General features: G+C 39.7%; 1 protein-coding gene across 1 annotated transcript; it reads left to right on the forward strand.

Annotated features, from left to right (window-relative positions):
• The first annotated feature begins 1,737 nt into the window (after positions 1-1,737).
• On the forward strand, positions 1,738-20,769 carry CDC42EP1 (CDC42 effector protein 1). The gene is made up of 3 exons (XM_032220781.1): positions 1,738-1,988; positions 10,228-11,212; positions 16,990-20,769. Exons 2-3 carry the CDS (start codon positions 10,795-10,797, stop codon positions 17,856-17,858), a joined length of 1,287 nt encoding a protein of 428 aa, XP_032076672.1. The 5' UTR covers positions 1,738-1,988; positions 10,228-10,794; the 3' UTR covers positions 17,859-20,769.
• The last annotated feature ends 1,881 nt before the right edge of the window (positions 20,770-22,650 follow it).

The raw sequence follows: 22,650 nt of genomic DNA on the forward strand, positions 1-22,650 counted from the left end.
GCTCCATTTTTAATCAATCATTTCTTGGTTCATCTTGGTCTTACCGTGCAATATACTGAGCCACCATCCTTCCTCAATGCTACTGTTTGGGTAATAGGCACAGTCATTTATTTGAATTGATCAACCACCCATTGAGTAACAAAGGAAGAGTTCAACCAGAACAGCTCATGAAAATATTATGTTTTAAACATAATCATCTTAAGGATTCGAGGAGGGAGGGAGGGAGAAAATCAAAGAACACCCCAAAAGTGGACTTCTGCAGCAACTCGATGGAACAGTGAATGTGTGTTTGTAGATATTTTAAAGAAATATTTTAATGCTATATATCGGTGACATTGGAAACAAGTGTATCCAGAAAAGCAAAAAATAAATAAATAAGGCAATTGCAACACATTGCTCACTTCTGTTGATCTCGGAATACAAGTTGGGTTGGATCAGGTTAATGTTTGCATAAGAGATTATCAAACAACTGCAAGGCTATAGGCTATACTAAGAAATTGAAAAATAATCTGGAAGAAATTTATAGCTAACTTTTCAATCCTGACCGCACAAAAACTTCACTGGTACAGCCATGTAATCACCAGAAGTCATGTTTGACACAATGAAATCTTTGCCTTTCAGTGATATATACTATATACAATCTCATCGTATATCTTTATAAAAATTTCCTAGCCATGTGTTAGCAAAGTTTCTTATTTATCCATTTTAGCTTCCTGCAATAACTATCACAGCCTCACTAACTGGTAGCTCTGTGAAATAGGTTGGGCAGTATGAAATATCAATCTTACATTCATCCATTTAAATAGTGGCAGTTCTGAAACTGTAGGCCCAGAGAAGTGCATGCACACATACAAACACACTTCTAGCAAAATAACAGAATTGGAAGAGACCTTGGAGATCTTCTAGTCTAACTCAGTCCGGAGACTCTGCTTACGTGCTATGTTAAATACAGCTCCTTAAATCAGGATGGAGCATTGTAACTTGAGATATTGCTAAACTACAATACCTACACTCCCTACTCCTTGGCCATATTGGATGGGACTCCTGGGAGCTGTAGTTCAGCAGCATCTGAAAACCCACCGACAGCTGTCCCGTACTATATTGTGAGTTTAGAATCGCACTGAGTACAACGGGACTCTTCTGTTTCAGGGTAAACAAAATGTACGCGGGGAATACAGGAAGGGAATAAAGACGTCCCTTCCTGATCCATATTTGGCACTGCAAGAAGAGGGGAGATGAAGCTGCAACGTACAGGTCGGCAGGTCGGCGGTTCGAATCCCTAGTACAGGTCTCCTGCGTGAGGAGGGGGTTGGACTAGATGACCTCCAAGGTCCCTTCCAACTGTTACTGTTTAAATCTTGTACTCACTTACTCGCTGTGTTAGTTGTATTTGGGGGGGGAGAGAGAGACGGTGTGGAGGGAAGCTGTCAACCAACTTCTAATAAACCCAACATTTTTTTTCCTGATAAACGGGGGGAGAAGCTGAAAATGCCACCCTTCCATCCTGTTCCTGGAAGGAAAATATTCCAAACCGCAGCCTCTTCAAAGAAGGACGCTCTCATTCGGAAAGAGAGGGGGTGGAGAAGGGGAAAAGATGAAAGATCACGAGTTTCTGAATTTCCCTCGGCTGGATTTTTTGAAAGCCATTCCGTCTTCGCCAAACTTCATTCTCTGTCGGCTCGGGATTGGTCAATCGGAGCTGAAACTCCACCCACCCTCTTTCCAAATCCCTCTCCCGTGTCCGTCGCTTGACTCTGCTTCTTTATGTCCGCGGTGAAGGGACGGCGACGAGAAGAGGGGAGGCTACGGTTGAGAGACTTTGAACGTCACTGGCATTAAGAGCCCCTCCGCTGGCTGCGTTGGTAAAAGAGAGTTTTCAGAACTTCTGTTTTCTCTCCGGCAAGTTTTCTTCGGTGGGGGAAAAAAAAAAGACTTAAGAAAACTCAGAAAGGCGGCAATCTCTGCGGTTTCCACCCCTTCCAGGACAGGTAAATCCTAAATATTAGAATTTAAAATTTTTGCACACTCAGCAAGTAAATTTTAGAATGTCGGAGTGTGGGAAAGGGAGAAGAGGGAAAATAAATTATGGGGTAGAGCTGGAAAGGTTGAAGAAGACATTGAAAGAGATGAAAGTAATGATGGTGATGGAGATTGGACAAGGAAATTAAGGGGAAGAGGCAAACAGTCACATATATGCCTGCCTACCTACCTACCTTTATGCCTTCACTATTTTGACTTGGGAATTATAGGAGACCTAATTCACTCCATCTGGGTGGGGTGTTTGGAGCCCTGAGGAATTGTAAGAAACGGAATGGAGAAAGAGAAGGAGAGGAAGGGTAGGAGAATGAGGAGCAAAGAAAAGGTAGTAAGAGGGAGAAATGGTTTGAGTCCAAGAGAGATGTACCATGTGGAGCAGCCAAGAAAAAAAAAGAGTAACTGCTGAGGTAGAAATTGTGGTGTGTGTGTGTGTGTGTGTGTGTGTGTGTGTGTGTGTAAAATTGGTGGGATTTTATATCATACGCTTGAAGGAATAGGACTCCTTAACTTTTTCAGGCATGAAACAGGATTTCTTTTAACTGTGATCATGTGAATAGAACTAAGTACAGTAGTACTTTAAGATGCCAGACTCCAACAAGAGCCTGTCTGGGGGGGGGGTGTGTGAAAGCATTTCATGTGATCCATACAGACACACACATACACACACGCGTGCGCACGCACACACACACACAAACATATACGAATGTTCATATATACACTCGGAGAAACCTCTCATGTTTCTACTGTGGCTTATGAGTCTAATTTCTTAGGCCTGGAAGCAACTAGAGATCTTCCAGATGTTGGTAGTTCCACTTCTAGATAGCTTTTTAATTTAGTGTCTGACTAAATAGCTTGCGTTTTAATTGCTGACTTGCTAGGGAAAATTAGCAAGAAAGCAATCCTTTCAGCAAATATTCTGGATTTCAACTCAAAATTGGAATACAGCAGGATTAGTTCCTTTTTCAGAGTATCCAGAGTTAGCTCGTTCCACTTTTTATATTCCGGCCTTCGGGGGTGGCTTGGATTGCAGATATGATAGTCCAGGGCCATCTGGACCTTTTCGTTCCATTTTTGTTCATTTGTTTGCTGGAACTCTTTTTTCAAAGTAGTGTTTCTGGTTGAGCCTTTGAACTTGTTCACTGAAATGCATTCTGGTGCTAACAGGCTGCTCATGTTTTGTGTAACTATGATGGTCTGGATAACAGACAGGAATTTCCTAAAACAAAAAACGCTGATCATATTTTCTAATTTTACTCCTAATTGTTTTAGGGTTCTTATATCAAGGCAAGACAGGAACAAAACAAACTTGTTGTTCAATAATGCTTTTTAACTTGGAGAAATTAAGATAACTTTGCCCAATTCACCCTCCATATGTGTTATGTTTTTTCCCCTTCATCTGTCGCTGGGTTAAGTAGGCATGATAAAGATCATTGTTTGGTACATCTGGTGGGAGGGGGATTTGAATTGGACAAGATCTGTTTGGACACTGGCAAAAGCAATAAAAGAAATGTAAAACAATAAGTGCTATTTAGAGTCTCTGGAAGTAAATAGCATTAGATTCAGTGGTGAAGTAAACAATCTTATGAGAAGGAAGGAAGGAAGGGTAATTCTGGAGTCAGGCAGCACCTAAATCAAATAAATTAATTAAATTGAAAGATGGATGGAGAGAGAGACAGACAGACAGACAGACAGATAGATGCCAATGCAGCCATTGTTTATCTATAGTTGTACATAAACTTTCCTTAAACAAAAGAATAACTACATTTTGGGTTCCTGATAAATCCAAAAGAATGGGAAGAACTTTTCTTGATTATGTTGCTCCCGGGGAGGAGAATTTGGGAGAGTCCCTGCAGTAGCAACATAGGCTGGTTGGCAGGAAAAAGAAGAAAAGGAGGAGCAAAACCAAAGATGGATGATAAGGAGGCACATAAAGCTTGGCTTTTGGCAGAAGCCAAAGTTTTTTAGCAAAAACAGACTGAGGTGGCTGCTGGCAATAGGGCAGCAAATCCAAAAGAAAACAATGCTTTTGAGTTTCTGAAAGTTGTATTTGTGAAAAGAGATTGTGTCGAGAAACCGAAAATAATATTCTGCTTGGCCTGTTACAGCTTTGGAGCAGATTTCACCTACAAGTACGTTCCTCTGTTCTTTTCTTTCTTTCTTCTCCACCCCCATCTCCTATCAGCATTTTCAGGTTGATTATTAGTGAGATCTGCTAGGCCCCAGTGGAAGGAGGGTGATGGAAGGGTAACTGAAATGAGATGGAGAAAAGTCACAATTCTCATGGATTGTTTAGAGAAGGACACAAAATAAATCATAGCTTTTCCTACCAGCATGGGCAAATTTTAATCTCCCTTCTAGCAAATAAAATGGATAGTTTTGGGTACTTTTCACTAAATGCAAGTCTGATACTGTTAAGCAGGATCCAACTAGAACAGCTTTGCTTTGATCCATGTAATAGATTGGTTATCTATCCTGCCATTGTAGAGGTTCATATATTTAGCCTTGTTGTTTCCCTTATACTCATCAGACGAAAGGAGGACCTGTGACATCATTACTGACAAGGGACACAAGGGATGCTACCTACATCTCCCTCTTTGTGACATGTCCTGCAAAAATGTGTTACTTGATTGGGTGTAGGGAACCATGGACATTACTTGGAGAAGACATCCAAACACCTTTAGAACAACAACAGGTACAGAAGCAGGTGTTATGCCCAAGAGCTGGGAGAGTATTAGAAAAACATTTAGATTGGCACCCCTTTGACTTCCTGGAATATAAGAGAAAGGGTAGTCCCAAAGGTGATTTTTCAAGAGGCAGCTGGACTTCCTGTTTTTTCTTTGAAGACATTTCACTTCTCATCCAAGAAGCTTCTTCACCCTGGATGAGAAGCGAAGCATCTTCAAAGAAAAACCAGAATGTCCAGTTGCCTCTTGAAAAAGCACACTTGGAGCAACCATGACCTGGATGATTGAGAATCTCCATAGACGAGAGAGGGTAGGGAAAACTCAGGCATCTATACTTCTATTAGTATAGATCAGTGGTCTCCAACCTTGGCAACTTTAAGACCTGTGGACTTCAACTCTCAGAGCTTTGCTGGCTGAGGAACTCTGGGAGTTGAAGTCCACAAGTCTTAAAAGTTGCCAAGGTTGGAGACCACTGGTATAGATGATCTCAATAAAGTATAGTTCTATCTTTTCTGGGAGTCAGTTCCTGTTCTGTTCTACCTCCTAGGGATGGCATTGGGTCACAGAGCCCCCATCCCCAAATATGCATGGGGATGAAATCCAGCAAGATATCCCAATTACTCCTATCACCTATATGTATGCAATCCTTTCATTATGTTCTGATATTTCGTGTTTCCATCAGCACAGGGGACCATTACTTTCTTCCCTTTCTGTGTATAGGCTAAGATTGCAGGCTATTAAAACACTGGATTGCTTCTTTGCAACCCAGTCACATTCCTCTTAAAAAGCAGTTAGTATGTGCCATAAATTCCAACTGAAGCTACTCAGTTTTTGGTTTTTTGAATATTTGCCAGCTTCTAAACCTAGCAGATAAGAGTAACCCTGAATGAACAAATAGAGCCAAAAAAAGAGTGGGGGGACACACACAGAGCTGGGACACCGCTTAGTAGTTCAGTAGCTACTCCTGCTCTGCCTTTCTGGCCTTTCCAAGGTGAGCTACAACATAGAAAACAAAGGAGACATTTGAAGAGATTTCTGGATATAGTTAAGTCAGCACAATGGGGGAGAGAACATTTTCCACTGAGAAAAGTGTATAAAGAAGCATTTCATTAAACCAGTACATTAATAATGTGCAAGTGCTAGTAACATTTCAAATATCTGGCACTTTAAAATGTTGGCTATTGAGCAAAAACAGATGCATGTGGGTTCAAATACATGCCACTCAGTGTGTAGTATTATTGTATAGACTTTGGTTCACCAAAGCAGTATCTATGCAGGATTGTTTCCATGTTTGAAGAGTTTGTTTGTAAAATAGCTTTCCTATCCTGATGCTCTGCAGATGTGACATTATAATTTCAATAATCCAGCAAGCAATTACACTTATGGAAACACTGAACATAGTCACAAAGTCCTAACTGCTTGAAAGGATTAGATTAACTATAAGCACATCTGGCCAGAGCTCCTTCATTATTGAAATCAGGAAGAGGGAAGAAGACGTTAGCTTTCCTCAACCAGATGTACTGGGATGTATTTAACTACAGCTTTTGTAATATTTGGCTGATAATAACAAATAGCATGATGGTGGCAGTACCATTGAGGGTAGGGGCAGGTGGCAATTCTGGTCAACCTTGGCTGGGTTCAGAAGGTAAGCATGGTCAGATGTGGTTTGCACTGGAAGGGAAGACAACTAGGAAATCAACTAGGAAAAAATTGGGAAGACTGCAATTTTTTTTAAATATTATATTATTATTTATTTATTTAGTGAATTTATTTGCTACCCATCTCTTAATGAAATGACTCTGGGAACTTCCAGCAATAGCACTTAAACTTATACTGCTTCACAGTGCTTTACAGCCCTCTCTAAGCAGTTTACATATTGCCCCCAACAATCTGGGTCCTCATTTTACTGACCTCGGAAGGATGGAAGGCTGAGTCAGTCTTGAGCCTGATGAGATTCGAACTGCCAAATTGCTGGCTGCCAGTGATCAGCAGAAGTAGCCTGCAGAGCTGCACTCTAACCACTGCACCACCACAGCTCATAATTAAACCATTAAAATCCTGACAAATGTCTCTAAAACAATTAAAATAGAAATCCCAATCAAGATAGAATTGTAATTTCAAAGATGGGGAGGGAGGGAACAGGATGCTGGGGGGGGTCTTTTAATTCAACAACCAATGCCCCTCCGTTTGGGCCCCAAGCCATCTGGCAGAGCCAGGACTTCAGGCTCTTGCAGAAGGTCAGATAGGTGGGAGCCAATCTCAACTTAGGGGCTAGGACGTTCCAAAGGATAGGAGCCACAGCAGAGAAGGCCCTTTTCCTGGACTCCACCAGCCAGAATTCCTTAACCGAAGGGGCTTATAGAATACCTCCTATGCTGGCGTGAATAGGGCAGGCCAGTTCCAGTGAGGTAAGATAGTTTTTCAAATAGCATGGATTCATGCCATGCAGGCCTTTAAAAGTAATATCCAACACCTTGAATTGTAGCACACCAGCAGCCAGTGAAGCTTGCACTGTGGTGTAACATGGGTCATCCTAGGGACTCCAAGAATTGCTGGCACCGCCATACTCTGCACCAATTGAAAATACACACTGGGAGAATATCCTGGTAGAAAAAACAACAAACTGTTTGGTAAGAAAACTGCATGGTGGGAGGAGCCAATGTCATGACAAGATGGACATGCGGTCTCGATGCTCTGAGACCGCAGCCAATACTTTTGCCACTGGGTGGTCCAAATGGACCTAAACCATCCCGAAGAGATGGTGAACAGGAAGAATATGTCTTGCTGACCTCAGGAATATCGCAAAATCCCTGAAAGAAGCAAGAGAAGTTCTTCAAGCCAGTGACAAAAATCCAGCCAAGGCTGACAAAGTCGGGGCGGCTCCAAAACAGAAGAATACGGAAAGAGAAAGTTTTTCCAGCTGGTGAGGAACTTTTACTGTTTTAAAAGAGACTGTCTATAAAAACTTAAAATTAATCTAAATTGGAGAATAGAAGAATCAAGCAGCGGAATTAAATTTGGAATGGTTTTGGACGGTGGTTATCTTACTTTTTAAATGCTATCTTCATGGATGGAATTTATGCAAGCCTTTTGAAACAGATGGATTAAATTTTCTTCTACTTTTTCTTTTATTGTTCTCTGTAACCTATGGACTAAAGTTTTCCTCTTTCATTGCTGTGGGTATTTTCCTAATTCATTTAAAGATTGGACTCTTTCTTCTAACTTGAAATACAAAAAAGATACAAAAGGAAATTAGATTTTCAACAGTATTACTGCTGCTTGGAGGCTGGGAGGATTTGTTGATTGGAATTTTGTCTATTGAAAATGGAACACTTTTTTTCCCTCCACGGATTGTTTTGACTTGGCACTGCAAGGTTTTACTGCTTGGGTACAGAGAGTGATAAGAAGGGAAGCACACAGATTTCTAATCAGAGAAAAGTGAAAACAACGTTCTTTGTGAATCTATGCTTTAATTTTATTAACCTTCCAAGCTAGAGCAGCTGTGTTTGTTAGAATGGCACAATTTCAAAAGAAAATAGAACTCTCAAATTTGCAAAAGATACTTTCAGAAATACAGAAATTAGCAAATACATATGAAAGAATAGAGAAAAAACTGGAATACTTAGAGCACATAACAATAAAATATGATTAAAAAATTGAGGATGTCTATCAAATGGAAAACGGGGTGATTGAAACTCAAAAAATTGAAGTGGAAAATGAATATAAAGAGATTGAACCTGCTGATATTTATGGTGATTGGTTTGTCTCTGAAAATGGAAAGAATGGAATACTGAAAGAGGAATTAAATGGAGAGGAAATCTATTCCAGAGGGCAAGATAAAGAAGAAGAAGAAACTAAAGAAACTATGGATTTAAACAGAGAAACTCTATTAACAAAAGCATTGATAACACTGCTGACAATCAAAGATAAGATGAATAAGGAAACAGAAAGAGGGCATCAAGATTATATGAGTGATCTTATAAGCAAGGAGTTGCTCAGAGAAGTCTATACAAAGCTGACCAAGAAGATGATTAGAGGACTGGCACCACAAATGGCAGAAGATATGAGACTGTTTTGCTATTGGAAAGATACAGGTTAATAGATGGAAGAATATAATTTAAAACTAGCTAAACTTAGTGAAATTTATTGATAATAGATATAGCTTAAATAAATAACTGATATTGTTACTAATGTATACAATGTGTAGTGTTATGTTGAGTATAATTTTATATGAATATTGAATGGCACCCATGTAAGGAAGATTAGCAATCCCTTTGGATTATACATAAAGGATAATGATGATGATGATGATGATAATAATAATAATAGAACTAATAATAGCATCCAGTGTGCCAATTACCACTGGAATTACCACGATTATGGCACAAACCAGCAGTGGTAATTCCAGTGGTAATTGGCACACTGGGTGCTATTCCAAAAGCACTGGAATTACATTTAAAACAGTTAAAAATTGACAAAATCACCATCAGTCAAATGCAAAAAGCCGCACTGCTTGGATCTGCATGCATATTACGAAAATACATTATGACGTCCTAGGCCCCTGAGTAGGGCCCAATTAGTAATCAATGCCAAATCCAGTGAAACAACTGGCCGCTGTGATACAATTTTGTTGTTGCTAATAATAATAATAGAACTAAGTTGGATACAATTAAAGTTTTGATTATTAGGGGGAAATGTTATGATACAGGATATAGTCAAATAAAGGAGGGATAAGAATAACAACATATATATAGATATGGGTATAACATAAGAAAACTGGATGTAAACTTGAAACAGTGATTTGGAAAGGAGGATTAGAAAACTTTGCTATTAAATATTATGGATGTTTAGCTAGAATAGGACATAAGGATTTAGTGTTAGTGGAGGATTTTAGAAATAGTAATTGAAAGGCCAGTATGTGGTTATGTCTTAAATTTTAGTATATTTTATGATGGATGCTTAAACAATTATAGTCAAATGAAAATCGAGATATAATGATTGTGACATGTATAAATATTTGAGTTAATGTAATAGGGATCTGAGGCTCTGCAGAAAAAGAGTTTGGGAATTCTTACAAGATGATGCAAGATGCAGCCAATCATTTGCCTCTGACCTGAAGGATACAGGCACAGAGATATAGTGTATTGCAACAAACTCTGTATTCAAGCTCTATTTCAACCTAATAATAATTCCAGCCAACATTACAGAGGAGGCAAAGAAGAAAGTCATTTCACCTATTAATATGTAATCTCTCTAGAATTGTTTGATCAACAGCACTGTGTGTTAAATACAAATATAAATGCTGCAGGCAGAAAACTGTCTCTGCCACCTGGTGGAAGACTCCAGAAGGAATCTACTCAATGTACCATGTAACCTTTCTCTGCCTAACCTTGTGTGTTGTACTTTTATCACAGACTGGTTACTAGGCAGCGTCCATTTTCAAATTCATCGTTTTAAAATAGTTTGGGAACTTTGACTATTACTTTGTCTCTTTTATCTTCTATAGGATGCTGTGTGACAACAATCCAGGCTTGGGACATGAGATGTGAGATTCCCACTGTGGTCCTTGTTACTTGCTGCCCCCATGGTTTTGCTGGTTCTTACAAAAGAAATTGAGAAGTTGAGAAAGAGAGATGGTAGAAGACAAATCAGCTCAATAATATTGATTTCCCAGCTTTGCACACATTGAGTCAGACAAGTGCAAACACTGTTTTAATGACCATTGCTGTTCAAAAAGAGAAACTGGGATACTCACCCAAACCTGCAAGAAACAAATTGGATAAGTAGCTACATGAAAACTGTGAAGGGTCACTGTCAAATTGGACTAGGGAAAACAGTGTAAATTAGACAACATTGTTCTGGAAGAAACCCAGAAGTTCCACAATAGACCTATTTTTTATTCTTTGTTAAATAATCTAGAAGAAAGAACAACAGTTAAAGAAAACATAAACAATGGGGGCTGCAGGTGTGTGACCCTTCTTAAGTTACACCCCATACACTTCCAGATTAACATCAACCTTTTCTGAAGGACACGTTGAATTTCTGGGTTGGGTTTTTTTCAACTGGCTAAGAAATGAGTCTTGGGAAACTACCCGTGATTGGCTGGGTGTCTGGCTCACACAGCAAACGTCGATTCAAAACAGAATTGACCTCGGACATGATCAGCCCACCACTGGGGGACTTTCGTCACACCATGCATGTGGGACGTGGTGGGGATGACTTTGGAGACACTTCTTTCCTTAGGAACCATGGTGGAGAGGAAGTCAAACCCCACAATTTCTTTGCTCGGACATTGTGGCATGTGAGGAGGAGCCCGCTAAGGAACCGGGGAAGCCGAAACAAGGATCAGGATTCATCTGCACCTCCTGCCATCTCACCCATCATCAAGAATGCTGTGTCCCTGCCTCAGCTCAATCAGAGCCACTATGACAGCGATGATCTTGGTATAGCATTTGGCTTCAAGAAACCCCCAACAAGCTTCTCTGACTATGGTAGGTGGCTTCTAAGGTAACTTGTTTGAGTCAAATGGGTTGTCTTGTTTTAGACATTAATTATTTCCGTGCTTTGGTTTATTTAGATCAATGTTTCTTGATTTCGGCAACTTTTAAGATGGGTGGACTTTAATTCCCAGAATCCCCTTGCCAGTCTGATTGGCTAGAGAATTCTGAAAGTTGAGGTCCACCCATCTTAAAGTTGCCAAGGTTGAGGAACACTGATTTAGATTCACGACAAGAAACATTTCATAAGTACACTCAAATAGACATTTCAATAATATTTTTAGAAGTCTATACATTTTGGATTGACAAGTGCCATACTGCAGTATGTGTTTAAGGGAAGTTTGTCACACATTATCTTTACATTACAGTTTCTAGGATTCTCTGCTGCAGTAATTTTCTTTTTTTGGTCTCCCATTCTTTTCTTGAAAACAGATCTGCAATATGTGATTACCAAATCATTATTTTGAATAACATGTACTGGCTCTTAAGTCGTAGCATTCTCTTAGTACATATTCAAATGACATCTTTGAAGAGTTCCTCAGAAGCTTTGCAACAAGAAGTTCCTATAAGTATATAAGTCTACTTTTTTTTTAAAAAAAAAAGAATAAAATAAAAGACGGAAAATGGAGGGTTTTTAGCAGGAAACCACAATGTGACTCGTAGCTTTCAGATGTCCTTTTATTGGCCTTTCAGCCAGCAGGCATCTGAGAGTGTTTTAAAGTTTCATCAATATTTTTTTTTGGGGGGGGGGTGGTCTAGTGGTTCTTCTGCTACATATTTATGAAGTCTACATCAGTTCTATAAGTCATAGGTTTTCAGAATGCACTTGGTATTTTCCTGGAATGATAACGATAAGACCAGAAATAGCTACGTGTTTTTTCTGGTTTACCCAACAATCCATAGACAGCAGGAGGTTAGAAATGGGCAGTGTAGTTATAAATGGAAAGGAAAGGGAAAGGGTGGGGTAATCTCAAATTGCAACTTTGCATGAGATTGGCGACAACAACAAAATGAAGCAAGTATGTTGTGAAGAGTCTAGAAACTGCAAAAATAATATTGTTAGAGCAATCTTAACTTTTGCTGCAGAATAAACACTAGAACAGATGGTCTCACATGCCAATTATTTCTTAATGCTTAATATGTCCTCAACATCCTTGCTTATCTATTTGCTAATAACTTTTATTTTTATCTATTACTATATTGTTTATTCTAAATCAAAATCTTACCATCTGCAGTTGAGTAAACTACATCGGTGGTACATAAGCAAAATAAACTCTGGAAGAGTCAACTTGATGAAAAACAGAACAGAAATAATTTGGAGCAATAAGATCTGCCTGGAGGGGTGGGCGAGCTATAAGGTAGCAGCATAACCTTAAACTTTAGAAGTGAACAGAATATAAAAATCTATTGCTAAGCTCTAAATAATCAGCAACTAAGAATGTTGCATATGTTGTAGCAATCAGAATAAATTGAAACTTAGGATATGTTCAACATGACATGAGATACACCTACCAGTGTACAAATTCTACGTCAGGAAGACAGAATCTCTGGAAAAGGAGGTTCTTCCAACTGTCATACATGGTTACAAACAGCCTATGTACTCAGGGTGGGATTCAGCAGGTTCGGATCGGTTCGGGCAAACCAGTAGCTTGGACGATCAGCTGGGAATGAATTGGTTCGCTCCGATTATCAGTTTAGCAATAGCAATAGCAGTTAGACTTATATACCGCTTCATAGGGCTTTCAGCCCTCTCTAAGCGGTTTACAGAGTCAGCATATTGCCCTCAACAACAATCCGGGTTCTCATTTTACCCACCTCGGAAGGATGGAAGGCTGAGTCAACCCTGAGCCGGTGAGATTTGAACAGCCGAATTGCAGAACTGCAGTCAGCTGAAGTAGCCTGCAGTGCTGCATTTAACCACTGCGCTACCACGGCTCTTTGGCCTGCCCACCCACCCCTGCACTTTACTTATCTATATCGTCTCAGCTGATTCTCACGGCAGAGCAGATTGCTCCGCCTCAGCTGTGTTACTCCCCAGAAGTAATGTGAAAAGTAAGTTTTGTTCAAACTGCTGACGTGAAAAAGCCCACAATCACCGAAATGGTTGTTAAACCGGCAGGATCCCACCACTGTATGTACTATATAAGCCAGACATTTCTCTGTGTGTAGGCCATTTCACTTTATGCTGAATTTAAACGGAGGTAGGAGAAAAACAGAAGAGTTATCTCTCCACTTATAAAAACACACATTGCATACCTCCTGATTATAGCTTTTTAGACTTATCTGCAACTGCATGTAGACATCAATGCATACTTATGTTGTAAAACGCTTGATGGATAAGTGTAGGTTGCAGAAGGTTGCAGATGGACTGATGCGCATATTTCCCAAATCTCAACTACATGTTGTGTTGAGATGTGCATCCTGCATGCTGATTGACTGATCCAACTTCCTGTTGGCTTTGTTCTGTGCACATCCTCTAGCTGGAACATTCAAATTCACAGAAGTCTAAATGCAACAACTATGCAACTATCTCCAGACACAGACAGACACATATGTTCCCGAATATGCAGCAACACTGATGTCTACTCCAGGCTAATGGCTCTAATAATGTTATTTGATTAGCATCATCTCAAATGAGATGCTTTGTTCCACTGATTTCACCTGAAACACATTGGAATCCTTTACAGCTGAAATTGGTGTAACAATAACATACCTTGAATCAATAAATTGATCATGACTTTGTGCTTACAGAAGTCGGACATTTCATTACTCTACCGTAAACATAGAACTAACTCTGGGTCTATGCTAATACATGCAATGCTGTGTGTCTATTTGGAGAGTTGGTAAATATGTCAAAAGAAGAGAAAAATTGTCATCAAAGGCATTATTATTTTTGTACACTTGTTTTGTAAGTTAAATCTTAATAAGCAAATGCAATGAGACATGCATCAGTTGAAACATATCTAGGATCTGTGCTGTTTTGCTAGGTTTGAGTAGATATCTATATAAGATGTTGGGAAGATTAGTGCTGGAAACATGGCCTGTGTCCAGCAAGGGAATCTGTATTCAGTACAGGATGCCAACCAAGCAACTGATAGGAAAAGAGAAGAATTTCTATGTAAAGAAGGAATTTATGAAACAGGAATATTTGGATCACGAGAGGAAACCAGAATGAAATAGAACAGATCTCCTCTGGGGTCAAATGCTAAACCTGGATGTTGCTCAGATGTTTCCAGACAATCTTCTGGGCACCCACCTTATCAACGTAGAAAGAAGTAGTCCAATTCTGATCTCAACTCAAAACAGTGGAACATGCTCAGGTTTTACGCTGTTTAATTGGCAGCTGCTTTCTTTACCTCCTGTGGTGTCTGCATCTGCAGTAGAAAACTGCAGCATTTGCACTGAGGTGGGACCAGGAGAGTCACTCTGAACAACTGCAGCTCCTGTACAGTTATCTTTGCCCACATTGCCAGTCTAGCAATGTGTTGTTCTTTCCAGCTTTTCTTCAAGAGACACGAGACAATGCTGCCCTCTGTTGTACATGATGAATTGTGCAGTTGTTGAAATAATCACATTCCCCTTTCCAGCTTTCTACACTTTATCATTCCTCCTGCAAATTCCAGCTTCATGAGCAAAGTGCAGAAAAGATAAGGTTAGCCAATCATTTAGAGAGAAAACTAGTTCCCCATTCTTTCTGCTTTTATCCATTTGATCTTCAGAGTGTAATCAAATCTGCGGTTCCATTGCCCCCGAAGTATTTGCTCCCTAAATAAGCATGACCAATATTTCATTGCCCAGGCTAGCTGGCTCTGATGCATAATTCATACTGCTCTTAGAATCACATGTTTAGCAACAGGCAGGAGGATATTCACAGACGATCTTGACTAAGGCAGTGCCTATGTACCTAAGGTATCTATTCCAGAGATGAGAATGGATGAAATGTGCCTTGAAAAATTAAGTAACCATATTGAACCATGATAAGATCATTCTTTATGCTTTTTAAATAAAAAGCAGGGTGTAATATTAAAATAAAGAGTCAATGTGATGGAATGTGCACCTGGAGAAGAGCTTTGGCAGCACAGGGCTTTCCTTGGCAGTAAATTCCATCAGAGGCCCAAATTAAGAGACTGCACAGTCCTGAGCTGGATGGGGAGGGAGGAAGAGGTGCAGGGTAGCCACACCCTAGAATCCCTCAAGATGTATCTAGCAGGTTATAGCTTTAGTTTGGCAAGATTCTGTCCATTAGTTATAAGCAAATAAAGAATTGAATTTGATTGGATTTCGGTGTGTTGGCTCTTGGTTTGGACCTGACAGTCAACTAGATCTCTCTATATCAACAATCTCTTTTGTCCATCGAGGCCATCCCAGATTTTTATAGGATGTGCATAGACTTCTTTGGTTCCTCCTGGCACATGTTTCTCTGGCAACTGACATTCGAAAGATAATGCTTCCCACAATATAAATAATACACAGCCTTAAAGGCACCAGGTTTGGAAAGACTGCTCTATGAAGATAATCTAGCACTATTTATATTTAATGGAAGAACTATCACATTATCCATTTCATTCTTTCTGCCAATGTGTGACATACAGTAATTCTGATTAAGGATAGGAGGATGAATGAGCCAGAATGTCACAAAACAGCCTACTTTGCATCTTTTAGATATGAGAAATCCCATTGTTCAGGAATCATGCTCAGAATTCACACTGCAGGTTGAACAGGGTTAAAATTAAAATGAATAATCAATCATAGTTTCTGGTTCAATATGTTATGATATTCTGCCAACAGGTTAACACTTTGTAATATCAGGCGCAGGGACATTCAAGAGGGAGGGGCATCAAATGTCATCACGTATGTGTTCATATCAACCCACAATGGCCATGACTTACAAACTGATGTTAAATGGCATGATGCCAGCATATAACATAACTATTTTTGTGATGATGCTAATATGCCTGATAATGGACCCCATGGGTTTATATATTTTTAACAGTATGGCATGTCTTCAGTTTCAGTCTAGAAATAGAATACATATATGCCATGTAATGCCATGTAACACTCTAATTTTGAACCTGTTTTTATATATTTCCTTTACTGGCTCTGGGAGCCCACTGTTGAAGGATGGCTACTAGGTTAACTCAGGGATGAAACATTTGCTCTTGGCACCAAGCACAGTTCGTTAGAAACAGCTCACAATCCTCTGAGCTGTGACTAATTTGCATATTTTAGCTGTATGCTATTAACACAAATGTGCATGAGGTGGCAAATGTGAATCAATGTTAGTCTGACATGGTACACTCACTCCACAATAGCCTTATCCTGAAATGGTAATCTCTTGCAGAGAAATCTCGACTAAGCAGTAAGAGAAAGAAATAACTCATCTCTCTAGCTTGCTCTCTTGTCTCCTCCCCCTCCCCCTCCCACCCACCAAAAACCACCACACATTTGTGGTCTTAAAGAAAAATATTCATATATATATATATATATGAATATGAATGAATGAATGATTGGTTTTCATTTCCTTGATTTTCTTTTTGCCTTTAACCCATTTGCTGTCACATTGTCAATCTTTTGTCCAGAGATTTGCAACATGAAAGCTGCGGTTATGAATAGGGTACATGAAAAACCTCGTTTCCCTCAAATTATGAAATAATACCAACCTGTTCTCATATTTCACATTCTGCAAATATAGAATTGTCACCTTCGTCTATAACTAATAAAGCAGAATAGTATTTCTATTTTTTCTCATTATTGATTTCATGGCCTTTCAGGACTAGAATCTGGATTCTGCACCATCCCACGTGTTCCCCGGTCTGAGAAGCCTCCCGAGAACTCCCATTCTGCTGAATCCCATCCTGCTGAGTCCCATCCTGCTGAATCGGCATTGCAGCGTTCAGATTCCTTTCTGTCTTTCCGCCTGGACCTTGGGCCCTCTCTCATGAGTGAACTTCTTCATGTCATCAGCTTCTCAGGAAGCAGCAGCTCTGACTGCAAGGAAAAGAAAGAATGCGAAGAGAGGAAACCCCCAAGCAGCAGTGAGCCCCACTCTTCCCTTCACATCAAGAGAAACTGGTCAGAGGATTCACTACCTGGGAAGTCAGGATCTTGTCATGGTAATAATAATGAAGAAAGCCAAAATGTATCAAGCCTTTTGGATTACTCCGAGCTTAGATCACCTTTGGGACATTTGGCCTATGCCAACGGGGATTCCCATTCTATAGAGATGTCTGAGGAAGGGTCTCCCTGTTTGAGAAGCAGGAGTTCTAGTTCTGAAGGGTACCACAAGGACTGTAACATGGAAGCGCAAGAATTCAACCATGCTGCCCGTATCTTAGCATGCCATTATGGGGCAGGAAGCACTTACTGCAGTCCATCTCCACAAGAAGATCCCAGGAGACAAGCCTCATGGGAAAGCCCAGTTGCCAACTCATGGCACTTGAAAGTAGGTGCACCTGAGCAACAGGAATGTTCTACCAGATGGCGACAAAGAGGAGAAGAGGAGGAGGAGGAAGAGGAGGAGGAAGAAGAAGAGGAGGACCACAAGAAGTCTGACAGTGATGAAGAAACCATTGTTAGAGAGGGACACAGTGATTCTTTTGAATATGTTGATGAAGAGGATGAAGATGAAGTTAAGGTTTGAACGGACATATATGTTCTCTTGTGGCCTCTTAGGAGATATCAGAGCAAAATGAAACAATGTAAAGCTATCTGGCATTCTGGATATGTGCAGATTCACAAGGTTAGCCTTCTTTCCAGATGATCTACTGTATGTCAGTGTTTCCCAAACTGGTGTTTTCAGGCACCAGTTTGAATTCCCATAGAGTGATACGTTCTACCACCCTTACAGAGTGCCAGGCTAGGAAAGGCAGATGGAGGACGGAACTCATTTCTCTATCTTGGTCTCTCTCCTCCTCCCTGCTTTGTGGGTTTAAAAAAAGAAATTGGAAAATGGAACAATTTAGAGCAAACACCAAAGTATTAGTTGCTCTTTTGTGGCAGCTGACAGTTAAAGATGTGTATAACTTCACATGCTCCTTCCTTCCCATTGGCTGACTGATTTCATCATGACAGATGATACCATTATTTTTCTATTCCCTAGAAATAAAAACATTTATACTTAAGAATAGAGACCACTGAGACCTTTTATAACTATCTCTATCAAATAACTATAAGGAAAAATGCCAGTTAAAAAAGAACAGTCTAGAAAGGGGAAGAGAAACCGTACTTCCATTGAGACAATATTTTCCTAACTGTCTTGTGCTGAAAATAAAGATCAACTCAACTGTTTTTCCAATCCAAGATACTGGGACACCAGCTAGGCAGGATGGTTCCTCTCCTCTTTTTACAAGAAACACAGAATTTGGATTGGATCTGAAACCAGTTCAACAACACACTGACCATTTTTCCTGCACCGGAAACCCTGATTGAGATAGGGTTATTTGTTGTTTATTATACACCCTCAGAAGGAAATGTAACCCCAATCTGCCAATTGTGATCATTCCATGGAATCTGTATTTTAAGCTTCTTGTTGTTTTGTATACTTCCAGAGAGTGCCCAGAATTCAATTTATGTTAAGGATCTAATTTACCGACATGGAGGGCTGAAATACAGCTTTCCATCCTGTACCTCCTCATTCAGGCATTAGCAACGCAAAGCCTTAAGTAAGAGTTTGTTTCTAGCCCTTATAGCTTTGCATAGTTACTGCAGCAGCTTATCCACAGTGGTTGTTCAGGAAGAAAAGGAAATTATTTCTCAAGCTAAAATCAGATTCTAAAACAGGGCTGCTTTTCATGCTTCCATGTTCCCAAAAAAAGAGGAGAGTTTACATGTTATCTTGGAAGCCTTCCAGGTAGCCCCTGAATTTGCTGCTACTGCCATATACGAGGCTGTGGGTTAGCTGAGTAGAACACAATGCCTGCAATCATTCCACTTCCCAATTATGATATAGCATGGCTTAAACAGGGAGGACAGCATGCATAAAGTCACCCTTGCACATTTCCCTTTTCCTTTAAAACGCGTATATCTGCCACAACTGAACACTCTTGGACGCTCTTCTCCATACCAGGGAAAGAGATGCCATGAAATCTAAAAATGCAGCCTTGCATGTCTTTGGCCACGCGCTCTACCAACATACTTCTGCCCTTCTGCCCACTGATAGAAATAACTTTCATTGGTCAGGCAATACTCCCCTTCCCCCTTTGTCTCAGACCATTCAGACAACCATAAGTTATACCCTCCTTAAGAGAAGGGGGTTTCTTTCAAATTCTCCTTGAGGGGTGATCAGACCACTTAACCTGCTGATTAAGTATCTCAGTATGCACTTTATTCTCACAGCAACAGTTGACCACCCTCAAAAGGAGAAAAAATGGGTAAACTTTTTCCCTCTGGCTAATTATAGTGATGACCATTTTTTTACACACAGATATTTTGGAAGCATCCCTAGTTGAGATAAGTCAGTCTGAATCATGTCTTTGTGCTCATTTTGAAGGGGGTCTCAGACAGTTCTGTTGGCTGGGAAAGAAGGGTTGTCTTGTCCTAGACATGGAAGAACATGAGAACTAGGCTCCTCACTCCCCCTTCCCCTACATATTTTCAGAAGATACTCATACATTGCCCTCTTGCAGCTCCCACCCATCTGCCTGCATTTTTCCCTGACCAAATCACTCTCTCAAGGAACTATTCAGCTGAGAAACCAAAGTGAAGAAGTAGATGTCATACAGCAAATTCTTTAGGGGATTAGCAGCTGTGAAAAAGAAATGTTGCCAAAGGATCACTGAGTAGCAGTGAGATTTCTCCAATCAACTGAAATCATGTTTTAAAAGCTGGCATAAGTATGTTTGAATATTCTTCCTTCCCTCAGAAAGATTCCCCGAAGTTGTTCCTTTGGGTTGGTTTTAGCTAAGCAAACCAAAGTAAAACATAGTACATGGAGATTCAAACCTCCATGATAATTGATCATTAAGATAAGGTGATAATTAGGATTTTTTCTTCTTTACCAATATCTGCATTACTGGTAGGGTATCTTTTTGCAGCCAAAGACTAGCTCCTTGGGGATAATTGAGGGGGCACATAGACACGGGTAAATAATTAGTGGGATCCAAGACTCCAAAAAGATATGTACATTTATTTTGTCTCTGACACTCATTGTCAGTTTTTGGTTTACTTACTACCACCTTTCCCACTCTCTTCCAAGTAACAGGCTATAGATAAAGGAAGATCTCTCTTAACCAGAAGTTTGAAGAAATCACTTTTACCAGGAGTGTTAAACTCGCGGTGTCACAGCAGTGTCACATGACATATTGAGACTTTTTTTCCCCTTCGCTAAACCGGGCCTGCAGGCCATGAGTTTGACAGCCCTGACTTACACCCTGTGATAAGAATGCAAACTACCCACCTCGGTTATAATATCCTAGTGAGTACAGATAGCCCTCATTTAACAACCTCTTTGTTTGGCAACAATTCACACTTGCAACAGTCGTCATGAAAAAGGAACAGTTGTGACCATTCCTCACATTAATGACCTTTGCGGACCTGTAAAGCAAAAGAAAGCTGAAGTAAAATCATAGACACCAAAAGGGATTCTCTTAGTGGTCACTTCATGTAACTACTATGGTAGTTAAATGAGTATTATCTGTAGAAAACTCTGTCCTAAAGAACCACTTTACTCCATAGTCCTGTCTTGTGAGGTATATTGTTTATATATTCTGGCACTTTTCCAGGAACTTGAACGAGTAAAAGTGCTTTTCTACAGGCTTATTCTTGGCTTGTCTTCCTGAGATTTGGATTCACTGGAGCATTAGATGACAGTATCCGACTACATTTGGGATGCCCTCTGACAACATGGATTTTTTGGAATGAGCAAGCTCTTTCCATATTCACAGATATTTTTTTTCCTTGTGGCAAGCAGAGATGTCTGGGAGATGAAGTCACCAAAATGTCCCCCACAGCACCACGATTGTTCACAAGTTGGCAGCAGCTGGAGGAAGTCTAATCCTGCAGTGAGTTGTACGTGGCAGGAGGAGGGAGAAAAAGCAGGAAGAAACAGAGAAAATACAGTCAATAGGCACTATGTGGCAACATCTAGCTAACTGATTTTCTGTGGTGGGTGGCTTATAACAGGCTAACTTCAACCCCACTGCCTAAGCAGCAGAAAGGACTGTAAGCATCTTTAAACAACACATCAGTAGCGATTTGGCATTTAGCTGGAATTCATGATGGCTAGAGATGGATTTTAGGAAGGGTTGGCTTAAATACTGAACAAGGTGGGATGTTAAGTACACCTTTGCAATCAAGTGCACATTTTTTAAATAAAAATCAATTGGCTATATAGAGAGCTAAGCCATAGGCTTATCTAGTAGTGATATTTGCACTGGCTGATGTGAATTCACAGCCCTATCTGGCGAGATTGAGAATTGAAACTGGAAATCTTGTATACAAAGCTGATTCTATCCCACAAAATAATACTATTAATGGAAGCTTTCCTTCCTATACATAAAGAAGGTTCCCTTTCCCCAGTCACTGTTATTTCAGTGATTTTCACACGCATAAATACCAACGGTTGCTTGTGGGTTTGTTTTTTTTAAGTATATATTTTAAATGCAAGTGGTATTGAACATTATGTCTAGCACGACCCTAAACAGCTTGAAATCCTATAGAAAAAATACTACATTTATATTGCTTGCCCATTTTTCCAATGCAATTTGGAAATCTTAGCAAATATCTCTCTGTCAGCTCTGGGTTATCTGATAAGCTTCAAAGTACAGATTCCATCCTTTTCTTCTATATATTCCCAGCACTTGTTACCATTCTTACTATTACAATTTTTATATGTAAATCTGTATATATAGATTGGTTGGTGTCCTTGTGGTTCTTTTCTTTAGATCTCAACTTCTAAATATCGTATATTCCAATTTACCAGAGGCAGTTTTAGGAGTCAAGAACACACAAGCTTGTACTAGCCCACACTTATTTTAGATTTTCCTTTTCAGCAACAATATAATTTTTCTATAGAATAAAAACATGCTGTTTGGGTTGAGATGAAAGCATGACTAATCACTGTGCCAGGCTCCTAAGAAGAATCTCATCTAATCAAGAAGCATGTTTTAGCTCTGACTAATCCTTGATAAATCAGAAAGTTTAGTAACTCAAATAATCAAAGGAAGGATTCTATTTTCTGCAGACACAGAGAGTTTAGAAGTTATTTTCCTTTAACAAATCCAAGTTACTAATGCATTTGTCTAAAAGTCCTCACATTTGACACGAAGGGTATCACAAAGCATTCATAATTCAATTTTGATTCACCACCATTGCAATTTACAAAGAATTCAATGCCCTATATTAATGCTGTTTTTTAATTTAAAAAAAAATATGTCCACCATTCCAATACGTTCAAGCACATATTTACTTTTAGGCTGTATTATGTTAAACCAGAT

This window comes from Thamnophis elegans, chromosome 7 (assembly GCF_009769535.1).
Source record: "Thamnophis elegans isolate rThaEle1 chromosome 7, rThaEle1.pri, whole genome shotgun sequence".
Taxonomy (NCBI): Eukaryota; Metazoa; Chordata; class Lepidosauria; order Squamata; family Colubridae; genus Thamnophis; species Thamnophis elegans.